Genomic DNA, 25,072 nt, shown 5'->3' with positions numbered 1-25,072 from the left:
TCTTTGCACATTTCTATGTGGTTATTGTGGAGGGTGGGAAAGGAATGAAAAGGCTTAGCTTGGGAGATAGGCATCAAACAGCATCTCTCCCTCTTCTGCAGAGAAAGCAGAGCCCTGGGTCCGCATGCACTGAGTCATGGCAACAGTCATTCTTTGCACATTTAGTTCCCGCTGTGTGCTGGGCACCTTGCAAGATGCTGTGGGCATGGAGGTGAAGCTTCCACTTGACTTCACAGAGATCCCCTCCATGGTTCTAGTCATTTCTCCACTCATCCCCGTTCATCAATCACTGGTTGTCAGCTTGGTGCCAAGTTCAGTGCTAGATACTCAAATAAGAAAGAGGACAGGACTTCGCGGGCTGGGGGGGCACTAGTGGTAAAGAACCCACCTACCAATGCAGGAGACTAAGAAACGTGGGTTTGATCCCTGGGTCGGGAAGATCCCCTAGAGGAGAGCATGGCAACCCACTCCAGTGTTCTTGCCTGGGAAATCTCATGGACAGAGGAGCCTGGCGGGCTATGGTCCATGGGGTCACAAAGAGTCGGATGTGACTAAAGTGACTTAGCACTCATGCACGACACTTGTGTAAATTTGTCTAAACTCAAAAAAGGGCAAAAGTTTGATTCTGAAAGCAGAATAGTAGGTTTATCACTAAAAAGCTGGGTGGCCATTTTCTTCAAATCCTCATATTGCTTATCTGGGAAATGGATATTAAAGCAGGTACTGCCTCATAGTTCAGTATGATGATCAGAGGAGGCAATGATTTTTTGAATTTTTAAATTTTGTATTGGGGTATAGCAGATTAACAATGTTATGATAGTTTCAGGTGGACAGCAGAGTGTCTCAGCCATACATATTCATGTATCCATTCTCCCCCAAACTCCCCTCCCATCCAGGCTGCCACATAGCATTGAGCACTGATAACTAACAACGCCCTACTGTATAGCCCTGTGCTATACAGTAGGGCGTTGTTAGTTATCCATTTTAAATATAGCAGTGTGTACATGACCATCACAAACTCCCCATCCATCCCATCCCCTCAACCTTCCCCACTGTTAACCATAAGTTTGTTCTCTAAGTCTGTGAGGCTGTTTTGTATTTTGTGAATAAATTCACTTGTCTCATTTCCTTTTAGATTCTGCGTATAAGGGACATCATGCAATATTTCTCTCTGTCTGACTTACTTCATTCAGTATGGATGGATGGACAATCTCTAGGTCCATCCACGTTGCTGTGAATGACATTATTTCATTCATTTTAATGGCTCAGTAATATTTCATTGTATGTATGTACCACACCTTTTTTATCCATTCCAGAGGAGCCAGTATTTTAAGAATGTTAAGGACACTGAGCAGTAACTGTTAGCTATCAGAGCTCCTTAAATGGACTGCCCAGAAAGGTGAAAGAGAAAGCCACTCAGTCTTGTCTGACTCTTTGTGACCCCATGTACTATACAGTCTATGGAATTCTCCAGGCCAGAAAACTGGAGTGGGTAGCTTTTCCCTTCTCCAGGGCATCTTCCCAACCCAGGGATCAAACCCAGGTCTCCCTCATTGCAGACAGATTCTTTACCAGCTGAGCCACAGGGGAAGCCCAAGAATACTGCAGTGGGTAGCCTATCCATCTCCAGTGGATCTTCCCGACCCAGGAATTGAACTGGGGTCGCCTGCATTGCAGGTGGATTGTTGACCAACTGGGCTATAAGGGAAGCCCATACTGCCCAGAAGGAGACGACAAATGGGTGACCACTGATACATCATAGGGTGGACACCTGTGGATCTGCTGTCAAATGGTGGCTTACATCCCAGCATCACCACTTCCTGGTGACCTTCCCATTGTGGTGACCTTGGGCATGTTTTGAACTTCTCTGAACGGTGGATTCCTCATCTGTAACATGAGGATGCTGCTGGTGTACAAGAGCTCAGTTCTCCTGCGTGGTGTGCTCAACATAAGCCATCGCCTATTACCCTTTTCCACCACTAACAGAGCTCAGAGTAACTCGCAGGGCTACCCGCAAGCCTCCCAGCATTATACACCACAGGTAAACAGCGGATCCCTAATGAGGCAGAAGATAATGATCAATTCAGGTGACAAATTTTTGTTTTGCCCTTAGGTTTGCAGAATAATAGGGGTGTGACAGCTGCCGGAGCTTGATAATTTTTTTTTTTTTTTTTTCCAAATCAAGTTCAAGGCTGCTGCAAAGTATCTGAACTTCGCCTTTAGCTAAGTAGAGCCTGATGGGTTCAGTTAAGGTAGCATACACATGTGATTCACCAAGACCTTTTGTTTTTTTCTTTTTTCCTGGGTTGGTAACAGTACTTATTAAAAAGTAAAGAGACCATTAGTGCTAATGTACCAAGGAAGGTTCAAGATTGACAAGCCATCTTAGGGGAGTGTTTCCCAGAGGTTAGCCCTTGGAAAGGAAACAGATTGTGGTGCTTTCCAGTGTTTGTCAGATGTAAACACAGTCTGATGTTTGAATGTGTCCCGTTGCCCTTTGGGTGTTTGTGGAAAATCTGGAATGACAGTCTGGTTTGTTTCCTGGGTGACCAGGCAGCCTCTACAAGGTAACATGGAGCTTAAGAAGCCAAAGAGTGGCACTGAGTAGGCACATGATGGAGTTGGAAGTAGCGGGTGAAAGAAAGCATGGGGACCTTTACCCACTTCCTTGTTGTCTTGGTTCTCATCTCTGGCACCACCACCCCCTTCCCCAAACTGTGTGCCCTGGTGAGGAGCCTTTACCCAGCCACAGTCTGATCTAGAAGACTCCTGGGTGATGGCTTAGGCGGTGGGAGCTTCAAAAGGGAGGGTCACGCTGAGGACTAACAGCACAAAGAGGTAAATGCAAGTGCCTGAAGCCTTGACACCCTGGGGACTCATCTGAACGGGCTGATCCATTGTCTCTTTTTCCTTCCCAGTGTGTCTTTTTTTTAAGGCTGTCATAAGCCAGGCTAATTATTGGGCTTCCCTGATAGCTCAGTTGGTAAAGAATCCACCTGCAATGCAGGAGACCCCAGTTCGATTCCTAGGTTGGGAAGAGTCACTGGAGAAAGGATGGGCTATGCACTCCAGTCTCCTTGGGCTTCCCTTATGGCTCAGCTGGTAAAAAATCTGCCTGCAGTGAGGGAGATCTGGGTTTGATCCCTGGGTTGAGAAGATGCCCTGGAGAAGGGAAAAGCTACCCACTCCAGTATTCTGGCCTGGAGAATTCTATGGACTGTATAGTCCATGGGCTTGCAAAGAGTTGGACACGACTCAGTGACTTTCACACAAGCTAATTAATATCATTCTTAAGTGACTTCAGTGAACCTGGCAAATGTAAAGACTCTAAATACATTAAGGCACTCATTCCTAAAACAATTTTCTTGAGAGGAGTGGTATTATTTTGTTGTTATTCAGTTGTGTCTGACTCTTTGTGACTCCATGGACTGCAGCATGCCAGGCTTCCCTGTCCTTCACTATCTCCCAGAATTTGCTCAAACTCATGTCTGTTGAGTCAGTGATGCCATCCAGTCATCTAATCCTCTGTCATCCCCATTCTCCTCCTGCCCTCAATCTTGCCCAGCATCAGGGTCTTTTCCAGTGAGTCGGCTCTTTGCATCAAGAGGCCAAAGTATTGGAGCTTCAGCATCAATCCTTCCAATGAATATTCAGGATTGATTTCCTTTAGAATTTACTGGAGATTGAGTTGATCTCCTTGTAGTCCAAGGGACTCTCCAGAGTCTTCTCCAGCACCACAGTTTGAAAGCATCAGTTCTTTGGTGCTCAACCTTATCATCCAACTCATACATGCGTACATGACTACTGGAAAAAACACAGCTTTGACTATATGGACCTTTGTTGGCAGAGTGATATCTCCAGTTTTTAATATGCTGTCTAGATTTGTCATAGCTTTTCTTCAAAGGAGCAAACATTGTTTCATTTCATGACTGCAGCCACTGTACTGTTATGATTCTCATATTACAGATGGAGACCTTGAGGCTCAGAGAGGTTGAGTAACTTGCCTCAAGTCACAAAGCCAGCCAGTGATGAAACGCAAATAAACAGGTAAAGCAGCTTCAGAGACTGTGTTTTCCAGTAGCTCCCTGAACCTCTATTTCCATCTCTGTAACTTCCAGCCCATTCTGTACTGCATGGCCAGATGGTCTCTGAAGATGCAAGTCAGAAAATGTCCTCCTCTTCCTCAGATGTCCTTCATGGATCCTTCATGGCTACCAGTTGAAGTCTCAGTTCAGTTGCTCAGTTGTGTCTGACTCTTTGTGACCCCATGGCAGCATGCCAGGCCTTCCTGTCCATCACCAACTCCTGGAACTTGCTCAAACACATCCATTGAGTCGGTCATGCCATCCAACCAGCTCATCCTCTATCATCCCCTTCTCCTCCTGCCTTCAATCTTTCCCAGCATCAGGGTCTTTTCAAAGTTGAAGTCTAAGCTCATTTGTTTACCATGGCCAAGAACCTGACCTTTGGGGGCTGATGGGTCTCAGTGAAAGGCAAAGACCCTCTGTTTATCACTCAGATGTCTTTAGTAACCAGGCTCTCTGAACTCAATTTCCTTGGCTGTAAAGCTAGCATCAGAAGCCCCTGCTTCACAGAGTTATTAGGGAGCCCCTGCCCTCTGTTAGTCCATGGGAAGCACCAGGCAGAGCTCCTGGAGGCAGGCAATAAGTATTCTTTCCATTGGTGCTGTCATTGGGTATGGCCCAGCCAGCCTCCTCCATCCGGTCTCATCTTTTCCAGGATCACTCCCCTCACCGACCTTCCCACATTCTGGCCAAGGATGGCTCAGGATCCTTCAAGATGCCATGGAGTGCCGTGCCTCCACCTGGGTAGCCATACTCTCTCTTTGCACTGCAGTATTGCCAAGCCTTCATGCTCCCCTCCTCTGACTGCAGAACAAACAAAACCTAATTATTCTCTGTGAGTCATCTCAGTTGTCGCTGTGCCGTGTCTGTTTCCCCCCACTGCCGCCCGCGGGTTCGAACACATCCCTCCACCCCTGCTCTGCGTGGAGCCTGGTTTTGCGTTGCTCTTCCATCAGTTGTTATTAATGTGAACTCGTTTAGAAAATGCAGCGTCCCATTCATCTCCGAATCCCGAACTGTACCTGGCCCCATGCTTTGATGGTTTTTGCAGAGCGGGAGCTCAGAAAATGCCGAATGGATTAATGAGTGGATGCACACATTCAAATGAACAAAAATAACTTCCATTCTGTTCCCTTTTAAAAATATTTACCTCCTCTGAATTGTCATTGAAAAAAATCCTTGAGGATTAGAAATAGAAACTAGAAACTTTGGGAATGATTTTTTTTCCCCCACCCCCTTTGCTTCTTTAAGTTGTAGACTTAAGATGCCTGCGTGCATGTGTGCTTGAGTTGCTTCAGTCATGTCTGACTCTTTGCAACTCCCTGCACTATAGCCCACCAGGCTCCTCTGTCCATGGGATTCTCCAGGCAAGAATACTGGAGTGGGTTGCCATTCCCTTCTCCAGGGGATCTTATGTATTTTAAATCTGAAGGAAATTCTGCTTACTTAGACTATGGCATTTCAAAGAGTTGGACACAATTGAGCGACTAACACACACGGAAGCCGTGTGAATAACCTGGAGTTTTGTATGTGTGAATGCGGTATTTTTGATGGCTGTCATGTGGTCTAGAAGAATATGGACCATAGGTGGAAATTAAATGAATCTTTTTTTTTCCCCACAACTGACTGGCTAGAAGTTTGCTTTAGGATTAAGGACTATTTTCTTATTAAGTGATACAGCCCTTATTAAAGCAAGTACCTGTCTTAACAGGATCCTTTTCTAATTTTTGTGAAAGTTTTGAGCACGTTGGGTAAGTGGGAGCGTTCTTTGTAGAAGGAAAGTAACTCACAATTGTTGGAAAGATTCTTCAGTGAAGAGAAGTGACAGAGAAAGTTTAGAAGAGGATCTGGAGTTTATAGTAAACGTTCTATAAATGTTCCTTCTGAGACCAAAACATGAAGCTTCACATAATCAAAGTTGCTAACATTCATCAGAGAGGGACCTGTGTGCAAGCACTTTCTTTTATTTTTTTTTGCCATACCACCTGGTATGTGGGATCTTAGTTCCCTGACCAGGGATGGAAACTGTGCCCCCTGCATTGGGAGCTCAGAGTCTTCATCACTGGGCCACTAAGGAAGTCCCTGCAAGCATCTTGCAGAGTGTTTTCAGGCACTGTTTCCTTCAGTCCTCGGAGTAGTCCCGGGGTATCGGGGCTCGTCACTTGCCAGGGGACGATGCTGAGGTTCAAGGAGGTCCGTAAATGTCTCAGCGTCAAACAGAGGAAAAAAACAGAACCCAAGTTCTGCTTACTTTAGGTCTTGAGTTCTTGCCATTAAATGTTATTGTCGCTCATGACAAAGCCAGAGAAACAAGTAGTTCTATCTTGAAACGTCCTATATTTCTTGTGGCAGAGTCTACCGTATTTATCACTTGCTTGAAGTCATGCTGTAAAGAAAATATCAACCCAAACAAGTCTGGATGAGGTCTCACATTAAACACATAACTTCTGACAATGACCTGATGTGGCCTTCGGAACGTTTACCAAACTTTTCATGACTGATCTGATTTTACGGCACCCCCTTGTCCCTGCCGGGGTTGCTGAGTGCTCTATCGATCCACCTTTCTGCCGGGCTATTTTTCTTTCATTTCATTGTCTTTGTTTTTCTGGAACATTGTGCCAAATGGCTTGGTGGTGCTTTGCTGAACCATGGGGAATTTTCTTGTATCTTCTGAAATCCACTGCATTTCTTTGAGAATTAGATATTCCCTTCTGACTAGATGGGTTTTCTCTATTTTTGTTTAATTTGTGGGGTGGAGGGGGTTAGAGTTTCATACCAAGAGGTACACATGATATATTTAATCCCACTGTTGTCCTCTGTTGAGACTTAGGTACACTTTTTAAAAATTGAAGTATAGTTGGTTTATATGTGCTAATTTCTGCTATACAGCAAAGTGATTCAGTTACATATGTATAGGCTTCAGGAAGATCCCCTGGAGGAGGGCATGGCAACCCACTCCAGTGTTTTGCCTGGAGAATCCCATGGACAGAAGAGCCTGGTGGGCTGTGGTCCATAGGGTTGCAAAGAGTTAGACACGACTGAAGTGACTGAGCATGTGTGTGCACACACACACATATACACACATACACATACACGTATCAATATATATTCTTTTTGAAGTATTTTTTCCATTATGGTTTATCACAGGATATTGAGTGGAGTTTGCTGTAGGAGCTTACTGTGTACCCATTCTATCAATATATATGCTAGTCTGCATCTTCTAATCCCAAACTCCCCATCTATCCCTCCCCACCCCTCTTTCCCCTTGGTAACCATGAGTTTGTTCTCTAAAGACTTAAAGATACTTGTATGGAGGCTTTGCTCCATACAAAGCCTCATTTTGTATGAGGGGCTCTCATTGATTTTCCTTCTCATGAGAATGCATGTGAACCAGATCATCCAGAGAAATTAAAAGAGCAGTTAAAATCATGAAGGTACAAACCCTTTGTTTTTGCAAATGAGGAAACTGAGGCTCGGAGTTAAGCATCCTAATCAAGGCCAAACAGCTAGTTAATAGCAAGAATAGGCTTAAAAAGCACATACCTCTGTTAGAGACTACTTTAGGAGACAATTTTTTTTAAAGCTTATGTTTTTCAGAATACCAGATTTCAGAGTGTGGACGGGGGTGCTTTAGATGGAAGCAGTGTAGCAATGCATCTTTGAAAAGTCACTTCGGCCACTTGGAAGCAAAAATAAATAACAGTATTCTCAGCAAAAGCACTTGATGTATTTTCTATAGAGGTCTCTCCCGGACTCACAAGCGGACCCCACCACAGTGATTCTGTCGGCATCTGATGCTTATGGTTCTTATACATAAAGATAACTGCACCAAGCTTGCCTTGATAGTTTTACCATTTCCTTGAGATTACATCCTTGAGATGATGAGATCAGCTTGAATTTTCAGTGTAGCTGTGAGGCCTTTCTTAGGTTGAAATGAATTCTGATAAGCTGATTATCTCTCTGAAGAAAATATGATGTCCACATCCCTCAGCCTAGTTCCTCTCAGGTTAGTGCCATTTTTATTCAGAGACATCTACCCTGGTCTGAATTAAATAAGGTAATAAGATGCTCTGGAGTCCAACACATATTAAATAGAATTTTTTTTTTTTTTAATTGAGACTTTCAGAGAAGAGGCTGGGTTTTCTTTATGGTCCATTTTCTTGCTCCATGTTGAAGTAGATGCTGGCAGCTAGCTTCCTTTTCTTTAACAGAGCAGTGAGTTATGGGCCGCCAAAATAAAGTGTTCTCAGTGGTATAAATGAAGTGGCCATCTGAGCAAATACATCACACCGTGTACTGAGGGTTTTTCCCTTGGCTTTTGCTTTGGTTTTGATTGTTTTTGTTTGGTCTCTTTCCCTGCCTTCTCCATGACATCTGGTTTCTGCTATGGTTATGGCTGTGTATTGCTGACGCATTAATCTTGGTAATAGAAATGGAAAGCTTCTTTTCACTGAGAAGGAGATTCAGAGTGAAAGGTGATTGATGGCTGAGTAATATTCCATGGGATTGAAATGTATATACTATTGGCGTGTGTGTGCATGCATGTGACTGACTCACTTTGCAGTACAATAGAAAGTAACAACATTGAAAAGTAACTGTACTCCAGTAGAAATAAAGGTGATTAGTGAACAAAAGCATCATGTATTTGCAGTGACATGCTTTGTACCCCAGCTCTGTAAATCCCTTTGTATTCAGCCTCTTGTGAGCTTTCTGGTTGCTGTATCTGTTCTGCATTTCCTGTCAATGCTTGATCGTTGCAGCCCAGACCCCAGCCTACCAGGTGAAAACCTACCCCATTTGAGTCATGGGGGGATCTTTCTCCTGGTGCCCTGTGTCTGCTGGGGAGAGTTCAAAGGCTCGGGAGCAGGGGTTGTTCTCAGAGGAAGAGACTGTTACTTAGAATCACTAGGTCTGAGAGACCCCCCCCTGGTGGTGGTGGTTGTTCAGCTGCTAAGTCATGTCTGATGCACACCAGGCTCCCTGTCCTTCACTATCTCCCAGAATTTGCTCAAACTCATGTTGATTGAGTCAACGATGCCATCCAACCATCTCAGCCTCTGTCGCCCCCTTCTCCTTCTGCCCTCAGTTTTTTCCGACATCAGGGTCTTTTCCAGAGAGTCAGCTCTTCGCATCAGATGACCAACGTATTGGAGCTTCATCTTCAGCATCAGTCCTTCCACTGAATATTCAGGACTGATCTCCTTTAGGATGGACTGGTTGGATCTCCATGCAGTCCAAGGGACTCTCAAGAGTCTTCTCTAGCACTGCAGTTCTAAAGCATTGGTTCTTCAGACTCCACTAGCTTTGGGCAAAACTGAGATGCACTTTGTCCACCATAAGTGCTCCCCAAAGGTGCCCAGCCCTCAGTCTGGGTCACGCTGTTCAGGTGCCTTGCCCACATGCAGACAGCAGCGCGGTGCCTGCATGTATGCACTGTAAATTCCTAAGGGAAGGGTCCTCGTGCCCTTCTGGGGTTCAGGCCTCGCCCTCTCCCAGTCCTCTGTCCAGGGAAAAGGAAGGTGGGGGGGAGCCAGGCTGGACACCTGCATTCCTGGGCAGGTGCCCTTCTTAGAAAAAGGGATGTGGGTACAGGAGCACAACAAAACACCCCCTTCTTCCTTACTCATCAGATACCTTTGTTCTATAGCCTCTCTGCGCGATGGCGATGCTGACTCAGAACCACATTCTGCTGCCCATTATGGGTCTGGCCACAGGGCCCAGAACAGACGGTCTTCTCTGCTTCTACAAGAAGAACCTGGTGATGTTTCTCACCTGAAAGGAAAGACATCTTTCCCCTCACACCACACCCAGAAAGTTTTAATTTTTTAGAGATTGCAATAATCAGGTCTCCTGTGTGTATGTCCTTTCACAGAGTTGCTATCGCCTGCTTTGAATGCAATGTCCTGTCTTGTGGACTTGGTGGGGAAAAAAATAATAATATAAATACACCTTGAATTTTCCCTACAGTTCAGCTTCCCTGTTTCATACCCGTTCTCGCTGAAGAGTGCAGTGGAAGAAAAAGAGCCTCGTTGCCTTGCACACGCCCTGTTATCTCTGGTGGGTTCAAATACAGTTTCTCTGAAGAGGCTGTGGTACCCTTGCTCTCCCTGGCCTTGAATCTGAGAGTCTGAGGATTTCTTTGAGTACACACAGCAGCATCTTTTTGACAGACAGTGCAAATTAAAAGATCCGGTGCGGCCTGGGAGCTGGGAACCCACACATGCCCCTGGGGTTTTCATTTACAGTTAGGCAGTGCCGAGACAATTATTGCTGACAGGGAGGCAGAGGCTGGTGGCAGAGTGCGTGTGACAGGAGGCTCATGCCAGCCCATAATTGGGAGGATTACTTTTAATCAGACCATACCCTACAGCCTAAACATTAGAAATCTCCTGTAAGGCCAAGACAGGAAATTAAACACACCAACAATAAGCCTCAAAGCGGGGTGGCGGGCGGGGCGTAATATCCTTAGTCTCTTGAAGGTCCCTGGAGCTTTGGGGAGAAGTTCAGTTCCCTGGGGAGGGGGACCGGAAGCATCTTCTCACGAAGCAGCCGCTGATACTATACCTGAACGCTTGCTGGATGGGGTGTGTACAGCAAAATTAAATGCAGCAGGCAGACTAATTGATGTTTATTGCATCTAAACACTGACAAGTCAAAGATAAGCCTTGGAGCAGCAGCTACAATTGTATTTCATCAGTGAGGGCAGAGCCCCTTTCCTTCCTTAGTTTGGGAAATCTTAAAAGACACCTGGGCTTCCCAGCTGGGGCAGTGGTAGAGAATCTACCTGTCAGTGCTAAGGACACAAGAGACACAGGTTCGATCCCCGGCTTGGGAAGATTCCCTGGAGGAGGAATTGACAACCCACTCCAGTATTCTTGTCTGAGAAATCCCATGGACAGAGGAGCCTGGCGGGCTATGGTCCATGGGGTCACAAAGAGCTGGTCACTGCTGAGCCGCTGAGCATGCAGGCACAAATGACACCTACTATGTGCCAGATGCTGTGTTGGCTGTTGAACTGCCTGGGCTCGGCTGTCAGAGTCACCTGGATAATCTTACTTTTTTGGCAGCATTTTGCAAAACACCTGTGACATCGTTTCTTGGAAGGACTGCTGTTGGCCAGGCACGCATCGTTGTTGGGTGTCTGGCTCGATGGCCATGTATTGGCTAGCAGTGCCGGGTACTTAACAGTGTATAATCCTCACACAAACCCTCTAAGGAGCAAGATTATTCCCACCCTCCCATAGGTAAGCAAACAGAGGCTCAGAGCGATCAAGAAGTTTGCCCAGAGTTACGTATCTAAATGAATGGGAGAATTGATTTTGAACCCGAGTCAGTGTCCCAAATGACCCTCGTGCCATCACTCATGAATAAGGAGAAGTGTGGCCTAGAGTTGTAAAGTGCTGAGGATCCAGTGAAAGAGACAGATAAAGGCACCGATGTCGGCAAGTGATGAGTACTCAGAGGGATACTGAGAGCGGGAAGTGGGAGTTTGGCAAGGTCTGTGCTGTGCTTGGCAAGGGTTCCCTGAGGATGTAAAGACTAGGTCTCTGTTCCCAGGCAGATGAAGAGAGAACAGACTTCTTGGCAAGGGAACCCGCCAGGGTGAAGGCATAGTGAGGAGGGCTTGGGGGTGGGGGGGTTATTTATTTATTTTTAAATATATATTTGTTTATTTGGCTGTGCTGGGTCTAGCTGCAGCATGCAGGATCTGTAGTTGCAGTATGTGGGATCTAGTTCCCTGACCAGGGATTGAACTCAGGCCCCCTGCATTGGGAGTGTGGAGTCTTGACCACTGGACCATCAGGGAAGTCCCTGGAATCCATTTTGGTTTAGAACTATTGGCTGTTGGATTTTGTTCTGGTTCAGCACGAGTGTGAGCGCTAAGTTGCTTTAGTTGTGTCTGACTCTTTGTGACCCCATGGACTGCAGCACGCCAGGCTTCCCTGTCCTTCACCACCTCCCAGAGTTTGCTCAAACTCATGTCCATTGAGTTGGTGATGCCATCCAACCATCTCATCCTCTGCCACCTGCTTCTCCTCCTGCCTTCAATCTTTCCTAGCATCAGGGTCTTTTCTAATGAATTGGCTCTTTGCATCAAGTAGCCAAAGTAGTGAAGCTTCAGCAACCATCCTTCAGTGAATGTTCAGGACTGATCTCCTTTAGGATTGACTGGTTGGATCTCCTTGCAGTCCAAGGGACTCTCAAGAGTCTTCTCCAACACCACCAGCATCAATTCTTTGGTGCTCAGCTTTCTTTATAGTCCAACTCTCACATCCATGCATGACTACAGGAAAAACCATAGCTTCGACTATTCGGACCCTTTTTGGGAAGGTAGTGTCTCTACTTTTTAATATGCTGTCTAGATAGGGACCACTGAGCAGCTGGGGAAGAATGCGTGCAGTCACCATCATCAATGTGATAAAGATATAGCTTCTGTATCTGAAGGCAGGGCTGGTGGAGAAGTCGCCAGCTGGGGGAGATGCCACCCTTTGTGACACATGACTCTTCTGTTGGCAAGTGACAGAGATGCGGTCAAAGTAGCTCAGAAAATGGGGACATGCAGTACCCAGCACAGGAGTGAGTCTCAGCCCTGAGACGGGAGGTGTGGTCAGTACCAGGAGGGTCAAGTAGGTCCTGAACTGCTAGGTCATCTGGCCACGAGGCAGCCCCTACTGTCTCCCAGAACCCTCCAGCCTCTCCTGTTTTCCTCTCTGCTCTGTTCTTCCTGCTCCGGGGCTTGGTGGCTTCTGTTCTTATTGGGTTCGTGGTAGAGAACAGTGACCCCACAGTACACGAGTTCTCGGTTCTAGGAGTCGGCGGAAGCTTAGCAGGGCAGTCTAGATTCCTGGGAGGAAAGGAACTTGGATCAGGTGAGGTTTCATCCCGTCAGAGCCCTCATGGAATCAGAGTCGGTCCATCAGACCTGATTTCTGGACTGAGCTAGGCGGAGGTGGGTGGGGAGAGAGGAAGCTCTTAGAGAAGATGGTCACCCTAAGTGTGTCTGGAGTTAGCTACTGGGTGGGGAAGCCTGTCTTCCTCCCTCTCTCCTTTCCTTCCTCTCTTCCTCCCTTCTCTCCCCTCTCCACCCCTATGCCTCCTCCCTGCCATCCTTCCTTCAGCAAGAGCTTTTCACGTGCCATCCGTGCCCACTGCAGGGTGGTCAGACCTGGAGTTAGACAGGTGAGCAGACAGACACAGTGACAGTCCCTGCCCTCATGGAGCCTGCTTGCCCAGTGACACAGGCCGCCTTGAATGAGAAGAGCATTTTCCTCTCACTGTGAAATGACAGCTGGGAGATGCGCTTTGAAGAAAGGATAATGGACTCGTGAGACTGTGGGGCAGGGCCTTCCATGAGGATATAACAATGAGAGTTAATTGGGTGTTAAGAGCATCCCAGGTCAAAGACACAGCATCCCTGTGACTGGTGGGGAGTAAGGCGTGACCCAGAACTGGTCGGTCACTGGGGTTGGTACCCGAGAGGGTCTGGAGGGAGGGTGTGCCTGCTCACTGAGAAGCAGACAAGGCTGGGCCTGTGGCCAGGAGCCCACTGTGCAGGCCATCAGACCGTGTGTCCTGGGTGTGGGTTTGGTCAGCAATGGAAAAGGCAGCCATCCATACAGGGTTTAAATCATCAAGTAACATGGGCATATCCATAGCTTTTCAACATGCCTCTGCCTGCTCCCTGGGGGGCTGAGAGGGGCAAATGTGGAGACAGGAGATCCTAGGAGCCCATCGTGGTTGCCCATGTGCAGGAATCTATGGAACAGGGGGTGGCTGACTCAGCGGAAGTAGAAGTGATGCCGTAGCCAGCCCTGTTGAGAGAGTCTGAGTTAGACTTAAACTCCACAATGCCTGCCCAGGGGTCATCAACTCCAGCGTCTTGGAAGTAATTGGTTCGCTGTTCTGTGCATCCATTTGGATGAGCACAGAGGTGACCGTGGCTAATGCACGGAGTGAGCAGCTCTGCCTGACTTTGTTCCGACGCCCTTTCCCTTTCCTTCCCTCTCAGCTCTTTAACTGGGGCATCATCTCAGGGCCGTGAAAATTCCATCCAACTTCACCAGGATCCAAGATTCTCCCCTTTCTGTCATTTCCAAGAGTAATTGCAAACTCAAGACAGCTTTAGTTTTGTTTTATTTTAAATGGCATCACTGCTTTGGAACTCTTAGGTCTTTAGATATTCCCTGCTGCCTGGTGCCATTGCTAATGACCGTTTCTATTCTCACCTTGTAACAATGGTTCTCAGCCTTCGTTTTTATAAAACAATCCACCTAAAGGATTTGTCAGATTCTTATTAGTGTCAAGGGTGGGGGAGTATAAAATTCGTTTCAACTGCAGGTTGGATTAAAAGCAGATATAAAAATGTGGGCATGAAGCTGACACGGATGTGAAATTAACCTTATCCCCCTGCATGCCAAGTAGGGGAGTGCCATAGGTAGCCATGATGCTCAGAGAAGACTTCTTTCTGGAGTTGAGTTCAGTGCCCTCACTTGGGGTTTAGCACCTTGGGTCAATGAGGCAGGGCTTCCTGGACTTTCCCAGCGTGGTGAGCAGCTGGGGAGAGGTTGGGCATTGTGCCAGGGAGCAGGGCTACTGGGCTGGATAAAACACTGTCCTTGAGGACTTCCTTGGTAGGTCAGTGGTAGAAAAAATCCACCTGCCAATGCAGATGACACAGGTTCGATTCCTGATCCAGGAAGATCCCACATGCTGCGGTGCAACTAAGTGTGTGCACCACAGCTACTGAGCCCGAGCTCCAGAGCCCCGTAGCTGCAACTGCTGAAGCCTGTGCACCCTAGAACCTGTGCTTCTCAGCAAGAGAAGCCACCCCAGTGAGAAGCTCACAGACCACAATGAGAGACTAGCCCCCCACTCACTCAATTCAATTCAGATCAGTTGCTCAGTTGTGTCTGACTCTTTGTGACCCCATGGACCACAGCATGCCAGGCCTCCCTGTCCATCACCAACTCCCGGAGTTTACTCAAACTCATGTCCATTGAGTCGGTGATGCCACCCAACCATCTCATCCTCTGTCATCCCCTTCTCTCCCTGCCTTCAATCTTTCCCAGCATCAGGGTCTTTTCAAATGAGTCAGCTCTTCGCATCAGGTGGCCCAAGTATTGGAGTTTCAGCTTCAACATCAGTCATTCCAATGAACATTCAGGACTGATCTCCTTTAGGATGGACTGGTTGGATCTCCTTGAAGTCCAAGGGACTCTCAGGAGTCTTCTCCAACATCACAGTTCAAAAGCATCAATTCTTCGGCGCTCAGCTTTCTGAGCTCAGCCCACTCACTGCAACTAGAGAAAAGGCCAAACACAAGGAAGGCCTAACACAGACAAAAACATATAATTAATTAATTGTTGTCATTGCTGCTGTTTTTCAGTTGCTAAGTCATGTCCTGCTCTTTGCAACCCCGTGGTCTGCAACATGCCGGGCTTCCCTGTCCTTCACTATCTCCTGGATTTTGCTCAAACTCATGTCTGTCGAGTCGGTGATACCATCTAACGATTTCATCCTTTGCCACCCCCTTCTCCTCCTGGCCTCAATCTTTCCCAGCTTCAGGGTCTTTTTCAGTGAGTCAGCTCTTTGCATCTGGTGGCCAAAGTATTGGAGCTTCAGCTTCAGCATCAGTCCCTGCAATGGATATTCAGGGTTGACTTCTTTTAGGACTGATTGGTTTGATCTCCTTGCAGTCCAAGGGTCTCTCAAGAGTCTTGTCTGGCACCACAGTAGAAAGCATCAATTCTTCAGCCCTCAGCCTTCTTTATTAATTCATTATTATTTTTTTAAAGAAATCTTTATAAACATTGTGCTCACCCTCCAGGAGTTCACAACCTGGACAGCCCAAGGCTACACTACAGGGGTTAGAAAGAGTGTGTGATTCTTGTTCAGATGAGGGATATGCAAAAGGCCGTGGGACCCTGGGGGAAAAAATCAGTCCAGCTGGATGGGTCAGTCAGTCATGGCTACAGAGAGAAACTTCCATTTATGTGGACTTTGAAGAGTGAGTTCAAGAAAGACCAGGTGATGACCAGCTCTGGAAGGAAGATGTGGTCAAAGTGTTAGAGGCAGGTAGTGCCTCGTGTCTTTCCAAGTATTTCAGTTTCACCGGACCATAGGATGTGCAAGGGAGTGTCTTAGGGGGAAGGGTCCCCAACCTCCAGGATCTAATGCCTGGTGATCTGAGGTGGAGCTGATGTAATAATAATAAAGTGTACAGTAAATGTAATGCTCTCAAATCATCCAGAAACCATCCCCCGACCCAGGTCCATGGAAAAATTGTCTTCTAAGAAATGGGTCCCTGTGCCAAAAAGGTTGGGGACGGGTGCCTTAGGTGAGGGAGGAGGAGACTGGAGAGGAGGCGGGGCAGGCTTTAAGAAGATTGACCTGACCGAAGGACCTGTGATCAGTATATCTGTGGATTTATAATCAGTCTGTCTAGGATCTACTGGTGCTACTATTTCTATTATTAGGAGACAGATACTTCTCCAGCCTAGGCATGCTATGAATTTATAGAAGTTCATCGATAGCTTTGACTGTTTGTTTCCTCGGTCCTTACTCTTCTTTCCACCTCTTTGGGTTGTGTTCTTCTGATCATTGAGATCTCAGCCCTGTTGTCACTTCCTTGGCACTGCCTTCACCGGCATCCCTGACAAGATCTGTCTTCCCTGCTAGACTGTGGGCCCCAGAATGACAGTGCTTGGCTTTAATAAAGGCTTAATGAATAATAACAGAATTTTTAATAGCACCAATTTTGTGCCAGGCACAATGCTAAACGCCTTGCAAATGTTAACTTTGATTACTAACCTCTATCCATTGAGGTATACACTATGTTGATTCCCATTTCTCTGAGACAAAGAAAGGTTAAACGACTTATCTGTGGTCACAAAGCTAGTAGGCAGTGGTGACATGCAGGGATGGATAGATGGATGGATGGACTGAATGGAGGAAAGGATGGAAGGGTAGTTGGATGGATGGGGAAGGGAGGATCGGGAATGTGGGTGGGTGCATGGATGGAAGGAAGGAAGGAATGAGGATTGAATGAAGGAAAGAAGGATGGAAGGATGTGTTACTGAAGCAAACTTCAGTCTACTCTCCCACTCACAGCAAAGCCAGTCTTCTGACACGGGGCTGTGCTGAAGGAAAGTGCAGCATCCACTGTGGGCACCAGACAAGGGATCCAGAGCAGCTAATGCTCAAAAAACCCAAACTCCCCTTGTGGGTTTCAGGAAAGAGTTTTAAAGGGTAAGGTGAGGCAAAGAAGTCTCAGGGTGTGTGATCAGCTCATGCACACACCCTGATTGATGGTGAGGTTATCAGGGCTGTGTCACTGGGGTTAACATTATCAATTCTCAGGCTCCAGCTGGTCTGGGGTGCATACTCATGATCATCATGTAGTTAAGTTTGTCCATTTGGTGGGGGTCTTAATATCTGTAAAACAACTTAGGAATGGGCATTAGATACAATTATCTAGGTACTTCAGTGGAGAAGGAAATGGCAACCCACTCCAGTATTCTTGCCTAGAGAATCCCGTGGACAGGGGAGCCTGGTGGGCTGCTGTCCATAGGGTTGAACAGAGTCAGACACAACTGAAGCAACTTAGCATGCATGCATGCATTGGAGAAGGAAATGGCAACCCACTCCAATATTCTTGCCTGGAGAATCCCATGGACAGAGGAGCCTGGTGGGCTGCCGTCTATGGGGTCGCACAAAGTCAGACACAACTGAAGCGACTTAGCAGCAGCAGGTACTTCAGGGAGGAACTAAAGATTCTGTGACTGCTTTATGATTAATTTACTATTTAAATTGCTTATATTCTCCTGGCCCTTTTCAACCTTGGTCTCACCATGTTTATATCATTTCAATCATCAATTCTTTTTAATGGAATATCTTTTTCCAGCCCTTCACTTTCAGTCTGTATGCGCCAGTCCAGGTTCGATGCAGGATACAGGAAGCTTGGGGCTGGTGCACTGGGATGACCCAGAAGGATGGTATGGGGAGGGAGGTGGGAGGGGGGTTCAGGATTGGGAACATGTGTACACCCGTGGTGGATTCATGTTGATGTATGGCAAAACCAATACAATATTGTGAAGTAATTTGCCTCTAATTAAAATAAATAGATTACAAAAAAAAAAAATCATCAATTCTTAAGCCAAGTTTTTATGACTCAGGGGAGACTTGGAAGACCAAAGCTTTTCTACAAATGAACAACAGGCATGAACATGGTGGGTGTCTGTCCTTGGAGATTCCATTGAGTCCCGTTGAGCCCATGGATAAGCACTGTTCCCACCATCCTCACCCTTCACAGCTGTCCGTACCATTAGAATTCTTCAGACACTGGTCTCTCTCTTTCCAATATTTCGGAGCCTCTCGATATTATCAGATGTTCTGATTTATCAACATCAGTGGACCCGCTAAATGTGAAGTTAAAAAAATGGTTCATCATATTTACAAAGGGGAAGCATATATTTTAAATATATGTTTGTAAATAATGTGTATCACTGAGCTCTGAAATGTGTGAATTGCATTGAGTCTGGGTATAAGTTATAGAACTACTTTGTAGGAGTAGTTGAAAGAGCATTGGGTCAGGCTTCTAGGACACTGCAAACCAGTTCCACCTCTGCTACTTAAGTTTCTTCCAGAGAGGAGTCAGCTCAGGGCCAACTCTCTTTTGTATCCGTGTGTGCATGCTAAGTCACTTCAGTTGTATCTGACTCGTAGCCTGCCAGGCTCCTCTGTCCATGGGATTCTCCAGGCAAGAATACTGGAGTGGGTCGCCATGACCTACTCCAGGGCAATCTTCCTGCCCCAGGGATCAAACCCATGTCTCTTGGGTCCCCTGCTTTGGCAGGTAGGTTCTTTACCAGTAGTCCCACCTGAGAAGCCCCCTCTTTGATATAAGGCTCCATATACGTCTTTCAGATCTATTAGTAAATCTTGATTTTTCTGGCTGAAGATGACCTTTCCCCCAACTCACTGAATTATATGATATTATAATGGCCATTTTCAGTTCAAGTGATATTTGGTTTATTTAAATATTAATGAAAATGAATCTTGCTCCTTCTGATTGGGTGATGATAGCTGTGTTTATAAAATGTATTATTTATGGGACACCTTATATCAGTTTTCTTCATTGTAAAATGAAGTCACTTGGAACCTTTGCTGTCACGGAATTGAGCATTACAGAATCTTTGAGTTCTAAGATTGAAAAGAAATTTAATGTTGGTTTCATCCTGCCTACTCCAATGCAGGAAATTCCACAATAAGAGCATTAAAAGATCAGCCTCCCATCTTTCCTTGAAGACGTCCTGTGACAAAGAGTTCACTGTGGAGGTTAGGAGCATAGCAGAATGGTTCTAAATTTGTTACCCGGTTTCCCAAGTTCAAATCCAGGTTCCACTACCAATATGCATACTTTGTATGACTGAGCTGTCTGAGCCTTGGTTTCCTCTTCTGAAACAGAGAGACTGGGAATGCCTTCCTGATTGGAGTGTGAAGGCCTTCAATGAAAATAATATTTGAAGCTTTGATCTTTATCCTTTTCATCTTCATCACCATTATCATTGTTAGGTTTTACCTATTTTATCGGTTAACCAGATATTAGTATGACCAAGACAGATGCAGACACAATTCAGGAATACGTTCCTAGGTACTAAAGTCTTCGTTTCTCTTTTTCCCTAGGAAACTGCTCGGAGAACTCATGCAAGTGGAACTTACAGCTTCCCTGAGCAGACTCAGCATTCAGTAAGTGCAGCTGCTTTTGAGCGGTCATTACATAACTCCATCCATGGCTTTGATTGTGTTTGTGATGAAAAGCTCTCTTCTGCGGGCCTGGGGTTCCCACAAACACTTTGTTGCCTGCTCCTGTCTTTCTTTTTTTGCGCCACTACATTGGGTTCAGAGGTGAGAAGAGGCTTTTCTGGGTAGTATCTTGAAAAAGAACATAAGGAATGTCAGAGAAGAGTGAGAAGGGTGTGATGGGTTAAACCTACCATTACTGCCTGGGGGTTAAATTAAATGTGCTTTTGTTTTCTTTTTGTTCCCTGAGTTTTTCTCAATGCCCCTGTCCCAGTCACTGGAACCCTGCAAAGTCAAAAGAAATGGCAGGAAGCAGACATGTTAGTGAGACCACATATTTCTTGAGGCATTTCAGAGCAGAGCAGTTCTTTTTGCTCTTTCTGAGCCAGAATGCATTCCTCCTATATAAAAATGACTGTGAAAAAGAAGTTCTGTACTTTAAGATGCTGGGGTATGTTTTGGAAATTTCATTTGTTTTTAGCAAGTAAGCACTTTCTGCCGTCTGCCTTTCTCGTTGCACACAAGGACTTTATTTTTGGTGAAGTTAGCAGTATTTTGTCCAATTTCTCCCACTCTTATTTTTTTCTGATACACTAGCATTCAGAGTGGTGGTGGGGGTGACGCTGCATTCTCCATAAAGTCTCTGCCATCGGCCCGCTTCTGCCTGAGTTCTGTCGGTGAGCCACTTGTTTTCAGAAGAAATCTGTAATAATTTAGCCATAACTATAAAAATTTTAAAAGGCTTACTTAAAGAAATATTTATTTTTTTCCAAGATGTAGCTTCCTTCCTAGGTCTCGGAATTTCTTAGTATATTCTACTTCTGAGAGTGCTGGAGACTAATTTGATACATCAAATATCATAAAGGGGCAGGTAGAAATTGGTGGCTGTGGGACTCCAGGCCTGGAAGAGGCTGATCAAAGAGAATTCTTTCACCCTCAGTGGTGTTGCAAGACTCCTGTTATTGCTGTGGCATTTGCATATGCGGAGGGAGCCGGGAAACAGGAGGAGACAGAAAGAAATAAGAAAGATGATGTATTCGCCGCTCTCTCGCCACATCAGAATGACTAAGTGTAACCCTGATCAGCTAAAGCTTGTATCACATAGGAGATTAGACCCACAGCTTTTGTTCCCAATAAGAAAGGAAATTTCATGTTTAATTCCCTACATGCCACATCTATCCTTTAATGCCTTTGAAGTTCGGGCTACAGCATCCCTTGAAAACTGGGGAGATTTTGTTAGCGAAACAAGGAGAGGGCTGTTTGGCATGCAGTCTGTTCAGATCCATTTGGTGCCAAGTTAAGTATGTATGTTTCTCTAGCTGTTCCTGTTTCAAGCAGTGTCCTTCTGGACTTCTTGGTGGTGCTGGAGCAGGCCGGGGAGGAATGGGGGACGGAGGGTGTTGAGGGTGGGTTTTCCAGTGATGCATGCCCCTTCCACCTTTCTCTGTATCTTCTCGACACGATACAAATTACTGCTTCCCAGAAAGAAATCCGTGTTCCTTTCCAAGATTGGGGCTGAAGACTCTGACCTAGGGGAGTCTCTGGTCCCTGAGATAATTAGCACACTGTTGTAAGAAACTCATGTTAATTTGTCTATGGATATGGTATTTTCATATCTACAATTGCAGTCAGAAGAGGAAAAAAAATATTAATTTGCTGCTCCAAACCAGTGTGCAGATATCTGATAATTTTTTTAAAAAAATTAAAAAGGAAGAAATGGAAAACTTCTCATCGGGGATGTTTAGAGCTGTGGCCCAAACTCCGTGCCTGATAGATTCTGATGCCTTCCTGTTATCATAGCTTCTCTGGCTCAGTGAATACCTCCACCAGCTCCCAGGGCCCACAAGTACGTAGGTGGAGTTCTGGGAGGTTGCTTGGTTACCAGGAAAGGAGATGATCTGGCATGTCCGCTGGGCCATGTGCCTAGTCCTTGGGTCCCCTTCACCAGTCCCGTGTGTGGTACCTCGTTGCAAGGGTTGGGAAACAACTCCAGCCTCTCATGGGATTTTACAGGGAGCAATGGCTGCAGTTGGAATTTTCTCAGATCTAACTCTGTGCCTGGGCTGATGCACTGGCTATCTTATTTTAGGCTGAGACAGGGTTGGATATCGTTGGCTTCAGAAAATCCGTGTCCAATTTCCTGTTTTCAAAGTTTGGTGATCGCTCGTTGCTTTTATTTTTTCCCAGAATTCCCCATCTGTGTTAACCTTAGGACAGATTGGCCAATGTACATGATGCAGGGGGTTAGCTCACATGACCCTACGTCTGTGTAGGGCATCTGGTTCCCACATCCCTTTATGAGCTGCATCTAGACGGAAAGCTGCATAAAGCTGATTGTAGCACCATCAGCAGTTGATCTTCTGCCTCGAAGTAATTTCTTACAACTTTTATCTTTTTATTTAAGTGAATTTTAACAACACTTTCTTTTATTTTGGAGAATAGCCAATTAACAATGATGTCATAGTTCCAGGTGGACAGTGAAGGGACTCAGCCATACATATACACGTATCTATTCTCCCCCAAACCCCGCTCCCATTCAGGCTGCCACATAACTTTGAGTAGATTTCACTGTCCTCCAGCGTTTAAATTTAACTTCCAGTGGAAGCCTTCCTTTGACCTCTGTCTTCTGTCAGATTGCACTTTCATGGCATGCTGTGTCAGAATTAAAACTCATTCATTCGTTGAGCAAAAATTAATGTCATGTTTGTCTTTTTCTTTAGTCCAGTGCCATCCAGTAGAACTTCCTGTGATGATAGGATAGTCTTTATCTGTGCTGTGCAGCATGGTAACCACCAGCCGGATCTGGCCATCGAGCCCTTCACCTGTGGCCATCAGCACTAGGAATTGAGGAATTGAGCCTGCAATTTTGTTTGTTTTTAATCAAATGAAGTTTAAGCAGCATGCTGTGGCTACTAACAGCCTACCACGCTGGGTAGGGCATCTGTAGACCAGAGGTCCTCTGAATGCAGGGGCGAAGTCTGAGTTGTCCATTCTTGTACTCAGGCTGTTAATCAGCTGATACAAGTCAGTGTGGAAATGGGTTGGTAAGCTTCTGCTGTCCCAGACAGTTAAGCATCTTTCACCCCTGCAATTCCATACACCTTATCCCCCGACATGGACCCTTGATCCAGAACTAAAGGATCAATGATCTTCCTGCCTGGTCCTTTGGTGCCCTGACATGTGTCCATTCTAACTGGTTGGTGTCTGACTCATGCTGGTCATTAAATAATATATATGTGTGCTAACTCACTTCAGTTGTGTCCAGCTCTTTGAGACCCTATGGACTGTAGCCCACCAGGCTCCTCTGTCCATGGGGATTCCCTAGTCAAGAATACTGGAGTGGGTTGCCATGCCCTCCCCCAGCTTATCCTCCTGACCCACATGGGTCAAACCCACATCTCTTACATCTCCTGCATTGGCAGGCAGGTTCTTTACCACCAGGGCCACCTGGGAAGTCCAAATACTATATAAGCTCTGATGATATTCACAGTGGTGACTGTAGTCATGTCCATAATAGACAGTCAGTACTTGTTGGGCATAGTGATGGGTGAACACCTGGAGTGATCGGGGGATGAACAGATGCCATGAGTGCGGCTCATCTTCTGCTGGAGTGTTATACAAGTGAGGACGACAGAACTGACCTTAGACCAGAGAACAGTCTGGGTCACCCTGATGCTGTTTTTTGTCCTCACCTTTCGCTGAGTATTCTTCTTCCAAGCTTCTACCTCTGCTTTGTCTGCTGCGGGGCCCAGAACACCTGGCTTCAGATCCGACACTGGGCTCTAGTGCCACGTGCAGCACAGGCTGCTGTATCTCTCCACTTACTTCTGGCTGTCATTTCTGACTCTAAATTCCCAACGCGAAAATCAGACCAGACCCCACTCACTCACCTAAGGATACCATTCTCCTCCCAGGGACCCCACTCCCAAGCTTTAGCCATCTCTGCCTTTGTCTTCCTCCTCATGCACCAAGAAAGAAATGAGTTTTTGATCTAGGTCTTCTAAAAGCCTCACTTCCATACCCTCTTGTTGGCACACACTCCACAAAGTCCTTCTTTACACGGTGAAGTCTTCCTAACTGGTCCTCATGCCTGAAGCCACCTTTCCCCTGGGTTCTATTCTATTTATGGAAGGAATAACATTCCTGAAGCATGAATATCATCTTGTTTAAAAAACTAGTTACTACCAAACACCCGCCCTTCTCTCAGAGGATCCCTAAATACCGTCTGTTCCAATTGGGCAAGATGATCTCTTGAGTTCTAAATATGTTTATTTCCCAACATCATGCATTTGCAATCCTCGGTCTCTTCCCTGTGGTCTTAGTATAGAAACTTCTGTTACGATCTCTGTGAAGACCCTCCTGAAGAAAGAAGTTTTACCCATGTACTTGAGTTCCTTGATTCCCTTTTGTAGGAGAAAGAAAATACTAAGTCTCTTTTCAGTGTACAAGCGTGACCCCCATGATCCTATTTTTAGAATCTGGAGCTCAGTGGAGCAGATAAGAGGAGAACAGTGCAAGGGTGAACAGGAAGAGAAGGAGCAATGATGGTCACCCAGGGAGGTGGAATTCTTTTGAGTTAAAGAAATCAGCAGCCTGACTGGGGGTGGGAGAGGGTGAGCATCACTGGGAATTCAAGAGGGAAGGAAGAACAAGAACAGGAACAGCACAAGAGCATCAATTTCATCCATGTCCAGACCTCGGGATGGTGTCTGCCATTTGGAGTCCCATGATCTAGAGGGCATAGAAAAAGATGCTCACTGACCTTCTCACTTTCATTGTCACTTAGCCAACCAGCTGCTACCACCAGACACCCTTGATCACACATCCCACATGTGTGTCTCTTGTCTCTCTTGAACTGCTGCCTAGCAGAGCCCTAAGGCATTCTTCCTTCTCTCCATGTCTCCCCTCTGCAGGATTGGGAGTAGGAATTCAGGGGATATTTTTGATTTAATGAGTATAAGGAAATGAGAGGTGAGAAAGGAGAGTGTAGGGAGATAAATACAAGAAGACAAGCATTTCCTTCTGCTCCTGTATTGTTCAAGCAGGGGAAGATACGAAAGAATGAAAATTATAAGGAAGATTTGTGTGAGGGTAGAATTTCAGGACCATGGATAGAGAAGAGAAGCCCGAAGTGGTACCTGGCTTGCGGTTCTTCATCATTTCTACCATGGTGCTCATCATGACCC

General features: G+C 46.0%; 1 protein-coding gene across 2 annotated transcripts in view; it reads left to right on the top strand.

The window, feature by feature from the left end:
• The window catches only part of RBFOX1 (RNA binding fox-1 homolog 1), a 2,446,597-nt gene that overhangs the window by 1,000,251 nt on the left and 1,421,274 nt on the right, over positions 1-25,072 (top strand). For both annotated transcript variants that reach the window (XM_086375894.1, XM_086375888.1), the window contains one exon: positions 19,770-19,832. Coding sequence is in view for 1 of the 2 variants with exons in the window: in XM_086375888.1 (XP_086232014.1) it covers positions 19,770-19,832 (63 nt within the window). In the remaining variant the exon portion in view is untranslated. The remainder of the gene's footprint in view (positions 1-19,769; positions 19,833-25,072) is intronic.

This window comes from Bos grunniens, chromosome 25 (assembly GCF_055505025.1).
Source record: "Bos grunniens cultivar Pamir isolate PY7600 chromosome 25, Bosgru_T2T1.0, whole genome shotgun sequence".
Lineage (NCBI taxonomy): Eukaryota > Metazoa > Chordata > Mammalia > Artiodactyla > Bovidae > Bos > Bos grunniens.
Note: the sequence above shows the minus strand (reverse complement) of the source record. Positions and strands in the feature narration are given on the sequence as shown.